At 42.0% G+C, this 12,888-nt stretch overlaps 1 protein-coding gene across 3 annotated transcripts in view; it reads right to left on the bottom strand.

The window, feature by feature from the left end:
* Positions 1 to 5,090: 5,090 nt before the first annotated feature.
* PEAK1 (pseudopodium enriched atypical kinase 1) overlaps positions 5,091 to 12,888 on the bottom strand; it is a 180,483-nt gene continuing 172,685 nt past the window's right edge. For all 3 annotated transcript variants that reach the window (XM_036349813.1, XM_036349805.1, XM_036349822.1), the window contains exon 5: positions 5,091 to 8,787. In XM_036349813.1, the coding sequence (XP_036205706.1) occupies positions 7,624 to 8,787 (1,164 nt within the window). In that variant the 3' untranslated portion in view covers positions 5,091 to 7,623. The remainder of the gene's footprint in view (positions 8,788 to 12,888) is intronic.

Below are 12,888 nucleotides of genomic sequence, written 5' to 3'. Positions count from 1 at the left end.
AAAGAAAATCAACAAAAACACTTTTTAAAATGACTTAAATTAGCTAGTCTGCCTTTGTATATCGACTCTGTGTGAGAACATACACCTTAAGGAACAGGCAGAGGCATGTGAATTCTGTAGCAGATGATGATACGCTACAAAGCCCTGACCATGCTCATACTGTTTGTCCAGCTTGGAGATTTCTACTGGGTCATTCAGAGCCAGCTAACCAAGCCTCGAAACACATAGTACAAACCCAGGAAGGCTGTACTGTGACTGGCCACCAGGGAGCAATCTCACATAGCAAAGCTGCAGCCTTCTGAGCTCTGGGGTAAGTAAAAGGCTTTCACTTTTTTTTTTTTTTTTTTTTTCCAGGACTAGTTTTCTCAGATTATGGAGGAAATGAACAAAAAATATGGTCCAGATTAGCATCTATTATATAATACAAGAGGGCATGCATCCTAGGGGTTAAGACATGACCATGTCTCCAACCAAATCCTTCCCAACATGTCAGAATGGGAGAAGCACTGAAAGGATGTGCTACTCTGGTTTTTAGCATATTTTAAAACGAATTTATTTACAGAGTAACATGATGTCACAAAGAACACAGCCAAGTACCACAGCAAACCAAAGGGCAGCACCACCTGGTCACAGAGGGGAGCTTTCATTGGTAGATTTATACAATTCTAAGTAGAAAGGTGAGGCTTCAGGAAAGAGCAATAGAAACAACATTTTCAAATATAAAGTGTGGGCAGAGCAATGGGGAATGAAAAAGACTGGAATGCAGACTATCATGATTCAAATCACTGTGAAAGATGACATCTTGCTTCTGCCCTGATTTAGCACACAAATGCCATGCATATCAACAGAAAATCCCAAACCAGTGTGTCCACACACAACACTCTTTAAACTTGGTAAGGGAAGGGATAAATGAGTAGTATCTGGAGTAAGTTTTCTGAAGCAGTGTGGTATATCTTTTAAAAATGCTAACCTAATGCCTAGGGCTCATTCAGCATTCAAGTTATCATGGGTACAGACAAACACACTTTCCACACACTATAAGGGCAAAGTGACTTGTTCATAATACAATAATATTCATAACAAAATATATGACTCTATACTTCTGCTAGATTAAAAAATTTCCAATCTTTTTTGATTCCCTGAAAGTTTCTTAAAGAAAACATGGATGTCGGAATGCAGGCCCCTGCAGTCCACCTAGGTAGGAAAAGCTTCTGGCAGTGGCTGATGCAAAAACCTACTCTAATCTCAAACAGCGGCAGAGAGGATGTGTTTAGCAGCTGTATAGCACCTTGTACATTCTGGGCACTTAAAATACTAAATGACAGTGATGATGAGTGGTAATCACCTCTGTAGGAAGGTTTATAAAACTACTATATGTTAAGAAATTTCTCAAGTGTTTTTTAAACCAACCTTTTTAAACTACCATATCTGTTTTTAAAAATCCTCAGCCTCAGTATCACATGGATATGATGTTTCCAGGCTGAAGTTCATGCAACAAACACAGTCATGACAAGGGGAGAGGGAATAGTTTCTCCTTAAATACTAAGGAACTTCATAGTCTGCCCAAGGCTTTCCTCCTCATCATCTCCTCCCTCTTTTTGCCCCCTAATACACAAAATGGATTTATAAAAAACAAATATTCTTTTTTGAGGATGAATTGCTTTATTAGCCAAATACCTTGAATGTATGTGAATTCTCCTTCCATGGCATGTCATGACTCAACCTCATCACTTTAGAAGCATCAGGACAAAAAGGCCTATTTTCTTTGGTACAATTTCTATCTAGGCTCTTGCACTGCAGCTCTTCTGCTTCCTGTATGGCACATTTATGGAATCCTCATTTTTTGGCGCTGCCATAAACATGGACAGCTGAACTTCTGTGCAGACTTCAGGAGGAGCAGTACTTGAATTTGTCTTGGAACAGCACTATTGGCCTTTGAGAATATGAGCTTCAATGAGGTAAATCTAATAACCCAGTTTTGTGGGAAGCCATCCTGTTCACTCATTAGGCTGGACCAGAATTTTCAATCCTTATCAACTAGTGAGGGGAATATAAACATGTCAGACTTGGCCTAGGGAGTCAAATTCCTCTCTTTCCTCTCCAAGTATATTCATACTCTATTTATACATCTAGAATCACTTGGAATGTAGTATAGTATCATAAGTCCATCCCAATTTCTAGGACTAACCTGTATTTTTTTTTTAGATCATTGCTGGTTAAATCTAGGGGGAAATCCTAGTTGCAGGTTACTTCCCAGCACCAAAGTATTCTTAATACCAATTTGGGAAGATGAGTGCAACCCTTCTATACCCTACTACTTAGTAGGCCTCAAAGATCTTTGATGGGAATCCTGTAACACTAAAAACTTTGAAATACAATTTTAGGTAGCTTTACTCCCAGATATTTCATGAATATTTCTGGAGGTTTAAATCTCAAACTTATTCTGAGTTTGGAAACAAAACTGATCTCCACTTAAATCTGACAATGAAAAGCTACTCAGACTCTTAAAATCCTAACCAATCTATTTTACTTTTAGATCCCTAACATTAGTAGTGTGGGAGTTTGTGCCCCCCTCTATACCTCACTCAGTTCATCTTCAGAAGGCAAAACTTGAAACCCAAGGCCATGCTCCTGGTTTCCAATTCTAACTTAGCTAGGGGTTGGTGGACCTATTCATGATTCTTTTTTTTTTTTTAAATCCTCATCCAAGGATGTTTTTTTCCATTGATTTCTAGAGAGAGTGTAAGGGAGGGAGGGGGGGAGAGAGACATCGACTGGCTGCCTCCTGCACACACCCCTACTGGGGCTGGGTACATGTCCTTGACCGGGAATCGAACACGTGACCCTTTGGCTGATGTTGTAACTACTGAGCAAAACAGCCAGGGCTCATGATTCTTTTATTGTCGATTCCACAGATTACAATTGCTCTTTTTCCATCCTGCTGTTACTCTTCATGAACTAGTGCCTGGGCATTGCATTACTGTGCATATACCAAAGGGGCTCTTCTCAATACTAGCATGGGAGATCACTCGTAGTCCTAGTTCTCTTTGTGGAACATCTGATTCTCTTCCTTCCTAGACTAGGTTATCACTTGGTTGAGGCACTCTGTTATACATTCAGTTTTGGACTTGGCTACTCCAGCCATTGTCCTGTTTCTCCAGCACCCAAATGTATCAGAGAGATTGTTCTTGCTCATGTGGCTTAAGGAAAAGTTTCAATAGCAGCTTAATTGTTTAAACTCTCAAAATAAATGGAAGAAACTATAGTACAGACTTCAATAGAAAAGAAAAAAAAACTTCCAATCACTATTAAAGACTTGAAGTACTTGAAAAAACTTAAAGTGCTATACTAGTTACAATCCAAAACACATACGTGTGTGTGTGTGTGTGTGTGTGTGTGTATATATATATACACTGTCTGTCTGTATCTGAGGATAGGGTTTCTTTTGGGTTCATGAATTCAAAGTTCCTATTACAATTAAAATAGAAATGCAAAAACAACATATATTTGAGATATTAGATTAACTGAATTACATTATTTTGGAAAAATATTCTGAGAATCAATGCTGAGTACTTCTTGCCCAGACATAAGTTACTTAGTCTATTTGGCTCTAACCTGTAACACCACCTTCCCTTTTCTCCCTCACATTCTTCTGCCATCACTCAGGGAAAAATTAATGTAGCCCCTTGTCTCTGAGAAGCCTGAGGCCCTTCTATGGTAGTTGGCATTTATCTTTTATACTTAACAAATTTGAATATAAAAACAGTACTAAATATCTGATATAAAGGGGTGCTTGGTTTACCAGTGTTATATTATAACTAGAGGCCCGGTGCACAAAAATTTGTGCACTCGGGGGGGAGAGGGGGGTCCTTCAGCCCGGCCTGTGCCCTCTTGCAGTCTGGGACCCCTCGGGAGATAACGACCTGCTGGCTTAGGCCTGCTCCCGGGTGGCAGAGGGCAGGCCCAATCCCTAGGTGCAGCCCCTGGTTGGGCTCAGAGCAGGGCCAATTGGGGAGCTGGGGCGCCGGCCCCTGTCATGCATAGAGCAGGGCGATTGGGAGGTTGTGATGCCACCCTCAGTCACGCTCAGGGTAGGGCTGATTGGGGGGTTGGGGCACCATCCCCTGTCACACTCAAGGCAGGGTCGATGGGGAGGTTGCGGCGCCACCCCGTCATGCACAGAGCAGGGCCAATCAGGGGGTTGGGGAGCTGCCCCCTGTCACGCACAGAGCAGGGCCCATCAGGGGGTTGGGGCGCCGTCACTCTCACACTCAGGGCAGGGCCGATGGGGAGGTTGTGGCCCCACCCCCTGTCACACACAGAGCCGCAGGGCGATCGGGGGGCTGGGGAGCTCCCCCCTATCAGGCACAGAGCAGGGCTGATCAGGGGGTTGGGGCACCTTCCCCTGTCACGAACAGAGCAGGGTGGATAGGGAGGTTGTGGCCCCACCCCCTGTCACACACAGAGCTGCAGGGCGATCAGGGAGTTTGGGCGCTGCCCCCTGTCATGCTGATCCTGGTGCCGGGAGGCATATTACCCTTTTACTATATAGGGTAGAGGCCTGGTGCACGTGTGGGTGCCGGCTGGTTTGCCCTGAAGGGTGTCCTGGATCAGGGTGGGGGTCCCCACTGGGGTGCCTGGCCAGCCTGGGTGAGGGGATGATGGCTGTTTGCAGCTGGTCACACATCCTTCAGGGTGGGGGTCCCCACTGGGGTGCCTGGCCAGTCTTGGTGAGTGGATGATGGCTGTTTTCAGGCTGGGGGTGACTGAAGCTCCCAACCGCTCTTTTTTTTCTTTTTCTTTTTTTTTTTTATTCTGGGCCAGCTTTAGCTTTGAGGCTTGGCTCCAGCTCTTAGGCCTCCGCTGCTGAAAGTAGGTTTCTGGCCTTTGCTTACAATGTTGTGATCCTGCTGGCTGAAATGGCTGAAGCCCAGCGGACTAAAGCAGGTTTCTGGGGTTTTGTTTAGCTTCTATATTTGTTACATAGTTGCTTAGAGTTGCAGTTCAGAGGCCTGCAGTGGCAGGTGGGGAACGTTGGAGTCCTCCGTCACTGAAGCAAGCAAGCCTCATGTTAGTTTCAAGCTGCCTGGCTGCCGGCCGCCATCTTGGCTGACAGTTAATTTGCATATCGCCCTGATTAGCCAATGGGAAGGGTAGCGGACGTACACTAATTACCATGTTTCTCTTTTATTAGATAGGATGGTAGAGGGTGTCCATGCTTATTGTACTATAGAGTTAAAATGAGGAAGACTGGATCCAAGTCAAAACAGAAAGAAAAAGAAAAGAAAGAAAAGAAATAGAGAACAAATAGAGGGATTAGGAGCTTTTCATCATTAAATATGAAACCTCATTAAATAGTCAACATTCAAATTTACATGGGCAAGGCACAAGAGTGACACTGAGAAAGTGTCTCAATATGCAAATCATCAGGGAATGGGGTTGCGGGGAGGGTGGCTGGGAAGGGAATGTGCTGGTTGACATGGTCAGTGGTCGGCATGCTGCTACTTCAGTGTATAATTAGGTAAGGAGTTATGTGCACATGGGCTATGCTAAAGTGAACCAAACCCCAGCCTGTTAAGCAAAGCACAGCCATGCCACAGGACACTGAGAGAGAGTGGACTGCTGGCCTGCAGTGGCATGCCCACTCTGTGGCCACTTTTAGGGGCAGAGCTCTGCACTCTGACTAGAGGAGGCAATACTCATTGTGGGCCACCCAGCTCTCTCCTTTGGGAGTCCTGTACTGCTGGCAGGAGGATAGGGACAACCGCTAAATAGAGCCTCATGTCCCATTCTCTTAGAAGAAGAAAGAAGAAAGGAGAAAGAAGAAAGAAGAAGAAGAAGGAGAAGAAGAAGAAGAGGAAGAAGAAAATACAATCTTTTCTGTTCTTGATACTCTTTGATATAGGTGAATCACATGAAAGGCTGCTAAAAATGTTAAAAACAGAAATTTCAAAAGGCCACTAATGTGCTATCTAAGTAACACTGCACAGCCAGTCCTGACTTTAAGAAACCCTACACTAGTAGTGGAGGGTCCCAAAAGCTCCCTCACTGACTAGGTGCAGAGAACGTGTCTATCAAGTCTGCCACAGGTTGTTCTCCCAGAAGCCTGGCCCCTCTCTACTTCTATCATGCATGTGCACACACATAGGCACACATGTATATGGACACTCACATTGTCCGAGTGAATTCTGGGATTGCAAGACTGAAATAAACAGATACTTATAGTTTTGAATAAAACAAGCATAAACACACTCACACCCTCCCATGGAAGGTGTCTCTTCGCACAAATATGTGTCAAGGGAAGAAGGGAAAGATTTCTATAGATTTTGCTTCACATAAAGTTGCAACATAAACACTGTAATACACAGCTAAAAAAATACATAGAAAAATTGCACATTTATCCATAGGAAAGGAGCACAGACCTCACATACGGTAAACAGCTTTCAGCCACCCAACTCAGCAGTCAAAATTCCCTGTCATCTGTGCTCCAGAGCCATTTCAGAATCATAAGGAGCAATGTGCCAGGGCAACTGGGAGGCAGTCTCTCCAGAAAAGGTCTGTATCCTGAGGAGGTGGTCAGCAGCAGTCTTGTCCGTGGTTTTCTTCCCTTCTCCTGCCTCTAGCAATTATAATAGCCATCTGTGCCATGCCCTTTAAGGAAATCTTGTAGGTGGACTGACAGCTGTTTTATTCAGGGCAGTTGTCTATAGCATTTGGTAGACTAGTTAATACTGGCTACTGATAGAAGGAAGCTGGCCAATTAATGCTTGACAGAAAAAGCTATAATCTGGGCACCACTAGCCCTGGCTGCCAACTTTGACAGTAATCAAAGAACAGTACTTTAAACTCTGTTCCCCAACGGTCCCTAGAGAGCTGCACATGCTCTGTAACAAGTCACAGGTGGCCAATAAACCCAAAACTTCATTGGCAAGTGGGGACAGAGTAGAGGTGAAGGAGAATCAGGCAGTAGCAGCAGAGGGGAAATTGTTAGGGCCATCCTTCATGCAATACACCTTCTTATTGATAATATAAATGAAAATGGGTCCATGATCCAAGGGATGGATTCTCTCCTTGTCCTTTACTATCCACTGGAACGAAGAATATAGTCCCAGGAGCCAAAATTGGGTGGACACTAAGGATGATAGTTCTGCCTGGTAACAGAGGAAAAAAGTCTGCTGTGAGAGCTTAGTGGATGATGTTAAGAATTGGTCAAATCTATTGATTACTAGAGAGAATAAATACTTGATGTTAAAAAGACAGGTAAAATTCAGAATTATGGAGCAAATGGACATAACTCACTGAGTTCATACCAAAGGAGCTGTCCCTTAAAAATGTTCATTTTCATTTTTTACCTGCATTTGTGGGACAATTAGAGTGAAAAGTGTTCTAATGGGAAGTAAACTGAATGTCTGTGCAGTTGAATTTCTGTGAAGTTAAGACAGACTCAGCATATCACTTGATTTGAAGCTGTGATAACCTTCTGAGTAAATGCATTTGTTTGTGAACAGGAATGAACAGTTTGTCTCTCTTCTTTCCTTGAATTCCGTGTGAGTACTAGGATGTGCAAGTGTGTGGGTGACTTGAAGAAGGAGAAGATAAAGTAAAAGCAGCAACCAGGATACATTAATGGTGTTGCAGGATTTTCACAATACAACTGAGGGAGTCAGGAGTAGCAAAAGCCAAATATTGAGCACATAACCAGTCCTCAAGGCTGATCCCACCCACCCTATCCAGGGACTTTTCAGCAAACTTGATCATCAGCAATGTTCGCTTGATGTCCAGCCAGTTTTGGAGCAGGGCATTCCTCTGCACTGGGCTGGAGGCAGTGGTGAAAGTCTGGAAGAGATCTTCCCTGGGGCCCCAGAGCAGACACTGGAGGACACCTTTGGCATCTGAAATGAGGATACGCTCAGAAGGGTTAGGGTTCAGGAGGCAGCTGGCCAGCTGCTGAAGGCCCCATGAATAAGGGGAGCGGAGTGGGATTTGAGGCAGGTCTGCTCGAGTGTACTCCTTCTCCTTCAGTTCTGGGTTCTCATCAAAGGGGTTGGGCAGATGTAGCATCTCATAGATGAGGATCCCTGTCTGGAACTCATCACACTTTTTGTACTGGGTGGCTGTTATGATCTCTGGGGCAAGGCGAGACTGGTCACGGAGGATCTCAGGATCCACCAGGTGGCTCTTCTGCTTGGCCTGAGAGAAGTTGCTTACTATAAGCCTCGTTAGACAAGATGAGGTGGGATTGAGTTCTTTAGGCCCAAGGCCTTGGGTGGTTCCCCCTAGCTGGTAGTGGACAAGCAGCAGATTCTCCAGACGTAGATCGCAATGAGTGACGTGGTAGGGTTTGAGGTGTTCAAGGCCGGAGCACAGCTGTAAGAGCAGTAGACACACTTGCCTCTCATACAAATCAGGGCTTTTCCCATGGTGGATTAGAGAGTCCTGCACAAAATCAGCCACGGTGAGATAGGGAACCTCTCTGGTGATGACTACAACATGACTTCTCTGCTTTTTGCTAATGACTCCCTGGCTTTCTTTCTGGGATGACTCTGTTTCAAAGCATGACTCTGGGCTTTTCCCATCAATTTCTCCTTTCATATCTTCTTCATTCTCTTGTATTTCATTCTCTTCCTCTTCAGGGGCATCAGGATCTTCCCAGGGAAGCAGACGCTTAGGGACTTCAGCAAGGAAATGACCACAGTCCTGCTGGATGTTAAAATGGACAGCCAGACTCTGCCGAACAGCCAAGCTGTGATAATACTGCTGAGATTCTTTAGCTTTGCTCTTACAGATCTGAAAGAAGAAAGCAAATAATACAATTTAAAATACATACACTTTCATAACCAGGCTTTTGATGTGTAAAGGAGGATTAATGGGAAGGTGACTGGTTAGGAATAAAGTGTTACAGTAAAGTCTTCAGAAAGGGTAGTCCTGTGATGAATGACAGTAATAACTACTGTCTACATGCTTAGCACTTTATATGTATTATCTATAGTCCTCACACTAACCCTTCAAATAGGCTGAGTATCTAAGAATTAAAAAAAAAACGTGCAAGGGCAGCTCAGTGCTATCAGTTTGCACCTTCTTCCCTTACCCAGTATTTTCTCTACCAAGTATGAAAGTAACTTCTTAGACTCCCATTTTCATTTACCATTAGTCAGGAGAGTGCCATGTGATGGTTACCACTCAGGAACTCACGATCACTGGCAAGTTAGAAATAAAGATTTGAGAGAATCAATGGCCTAACCTAGTCAGAACAAAACCAACATTTCAATGGCAGGATTTTGAGTATCATGTTTTCTCTTAACATACCTTATTTAAGGCATAATATTCAGGCAATAAGTCTGTTCAAAAGGAATTTTATTTTATTTTATTTTTTATTGCTTAAAGTATTACAAAGGGTATTACATATGTGTCCTTTTTCTTACCCCCCAACCTTGACAATCCCCTGGCCTCCCCTACCCCCCGTGTCTTATGTCCATTGGTTATGCTTATATGCATGCATACAAGTCCTTCGGTTGATCTCTTACCCCCCTCCCTCCTGCCTCCCAACACTCCCTGGCCTTCCTGTTGCAGTTTGACAATCAGTTTGAGGCAGCTCTGCCTCTGTATCTATTATTGTTCATAAGTTTATAATGGTCTTTATTATCCATGAATGGGTGAGATCATGTGGTATTTTTCCTTCATTGAATGGCTCATTTCACTTAGCATAATGCTATCCAGTTCCATCCATGCCGTTGCAAATGGTAAGAGTTCCTTCTTTTTTATAGCAGCATAGTATTCCATCGTGTAGATGTACCACAGTTTTCTAATCCATTCATCTACTGATGGGCACTTAGGCTGTTTCCAGATCTTAGCTATGGTGAATTGTGCTGCTATGAACATAGGGGTGCACATATCCTTTCTGATTGGTGTTTCTGGTTTCTTGGGATATATTCCTACAAGTGGGATCACAGGGTCAAATGGGAGTTCCATTTTTAGTTTATTGAGGAAACTCCATACTGTTGTCCACAGTGGCTGCACTAGTCTGCATTCCCACCAGCAGTGCACGAGTGTTCCTTTTTCTCCACATCCTCTCCAGCACTTGTCCTTTGTTGATTTGTTGATGATAGCCAGTCTGACAGGTGTGAGATGGTACCTCATTGTTGTTTTGATTTGCATCTCACGGATGATTTGAGCATGTTTTCATATGTCTCTTGGCTTTCTGAATGTCCTCTTTTGAAAGGTGTCTATTTAGATCCTTTGCCCATTTTTTGATTGGATTGTTTACCTTCTTTTTGTTAAGTTGTATGAGTTCCCTATAAATTTTGGAGATTAGGCCCTTATCAGATATGACATTGGCAAATATGTTTTCCCACACAGTGGGCTTTCTTGTTGTTTTGTTGATGGTTTCTTTTGCTGTGCAGAAGCTTTTTATTTTGATGTAGTCCCATTTGTTCATTTTCTCTTTAGTTTCAAGTGCCCTAGGAGCTGTATCAGTGAAGAAATTGCTTCGGCATATGTCTGAGATTTTGCTGCCTTTGGATTCTTCTAGAATTTTTATGGTTTCCCATCGTACATTTAAGTAAAAGGAATTTTATTAAGTGGTTATGAATTAAGGAAGAGTTTTTGTTCAAAAGCATTAGCCTCAAGTCCTACATACTAAATCAACTATTGCATTTCTAGTCTTAAAGGGTTAAGAAAACAAAAAATACCCCCCCGCCCCAAAATTGATTATCCTCATGATATGGAGTGGAGAAGCTGACAATGGAAAACTCAGTCTGCAACACTAGGTTCATAGATTACTGCAACCTGGTCAGGACAGCTCCTCTGCAACCTGTTAACTGAGGAACACATTTTCTGCTCTTTCTCCTCAAGAGGAGCACTGCCATATTTCACAGATATCAAAGTCCCCAACAATAGGCACTTTGCAGTGTTTACACTGACTGTTTATTGTACTACTTCAGAAAAAAAGCAAAATTTAAAAAAAAAATATTTTCTAGTCATTTTTATTTAAAAAGAAAAATGTACATATTCTTAGGAGGGTCCCCAGTTCTGAGAAGGAGCATACTCCGATTTCTATTCAAACACATATTTTTTAAAAAGGCCAAAAGCAAAGGAATATTGGGGGAGAAGAGCATCCCTCTTTAACTTACTGTATTTATACACATTGATTATAGTTAGAGGCTTGAGCTTGCCATATAAATCTCTCTTTTTCTCTTTGAAAACGAGTTTCTTCAAGTCTTCCACCATCTGCCTATCAGATTGAGGGTATAATAAGCATTTCCTTTTTAAACAAACTTCTGGTCTTGAAACAGAGATATCCCCAGGCTGAATTCAAGTTCAAACATATATCTTGCAGAAAATATTATTTTAGTAAGCTCTCAATGTCTCAGCACATGCAATATAACATATACTCTTATATGCTCATTGATCACAACATGAATTCTTTCTACATTATACTGACAAGATTTCATGTTTATGTGTCACCGGGTATTTAAAAATCCTATACTAGTCATCATTTAGTTGTGTAGAGTTGGATCCAGGACAAAGCACCATTAACTCCATTTCCAGTTGTAATAATTTGCTCAATATCACATTGCCTGCTCTCCTCAGTCTTTGAAAAGTCAATCAAATAATACTGAGTTTGGCTGCCTGAAATAGAGTAAACTCTAGCTGTCATATTATAGAAAGGACATTCACCAAGGATTTAGGAGGCCTGGGATTTAGCCCCACCACTAGCTGTGTAATCTTGGGCATTTCACTTAATTTCTCTGGGTCCTAGTCTCCCAAATAAAGGAGACAAAATTAAGAACACTGAAACCTACTTTATAGGATAGTGGCCAAGAAGAAATGAAGTCAAGTATGTATACTATATCTATAAATCTCAAAGTTGCACAAATGTAACATTGATAATGACAAAAACAATTAACAGCTTGCAAACAAAGTGTGCAAGACAGAAAAATGAATACTTCTTTTGAGTCCTGAAAGTGACTTGTCCTAGTAGTGAGGCTCTCTGACCATTGGTTTGGTAGAGGGCAACTAAAGTTCAACATCTCCATGCTAGGGTCAGCCCTGCAAACAAGTTAAGACCAGTAGTATTTTTCTGATTCAAAACAGGCCAACCTAAGGCAGAGAAAGAACTATTTGGCCAATCTGTAGTTTTCACTATATCAAGTTGCACTAAACACACACACACACACACACACACACACACACACACACACACACACCCCTTGCTACCTTCTGGTTTGGCATTAGAAACAAAGAAGATATTTTAATTGTGATTACTATTCTAATTGTATCTACACACAAAAAATTTTTTTTGTAAGATTCCCCAGAGCTTTGTGAGTAAATAAGAACATGGATACTACAACAAGAATTTTTGTTTAGCTTCACAGATTAACTTGAGATAAAGGTTCAAAGTGATTTATGAAAAAGAAATGATAAACTGCCCAGCCATTTTGGGTGCTCGGAAGGAAAATGGTCTAAATGGCCAAACTGAGGAGATGACACTTCTTTATCTCTTCATCTTACAATATGTAAAAAGACTGCAGAATAGTAGGTCATTCTAGTTTTAAGGGAAAAGAAAAAAGGGAGAAAACTGGGAGTATGAAAGAGGGAAGCAAAATACTAGGGCTTTTAAGTAGCACATAACTATGAAAACAGTTACAAGCAAAACGTAGACTTACAGAGATTTCCATAATAGAATTTGTCATATGATGTGGATCTCACAAATATTTATTATGGAGTCTCTGCAATGCTGTTAAGAGTATTATACTGTTCTATGAACCACATGGTAGCCATTTTTGAAATATTAATAACTTGACTTTTCATTTTTAAAAAAACTCAAAATAACCTGACTTCAAATTTCTAGTTCCAAAAGTTATTTCAGAAATCAAGCTACTCTTTCCA

This window comes from Myotis myotis, unplaced genomic scaffold (genome assembly GCF_014108235.1).
Source record: "Myotis myotis isolate mMyoMyo1 unplaced genomic scaffold, mMyoMyo1.p scaffold_m19_p_1, whole genome shotgun sequence".
Taxonomy (NCBI): domain Eukaryota; kingdom Metazoa; phylum Chordata; class Mammalia; order Chiroptera; family Vespertilionidae; genus Myotis; species Myotis myotis.
The sequence above is the reverse complement of the archived record's forward strand: the minus strand, read 5'-3'. Positions and strand labels throughout refer to the sequence as shown.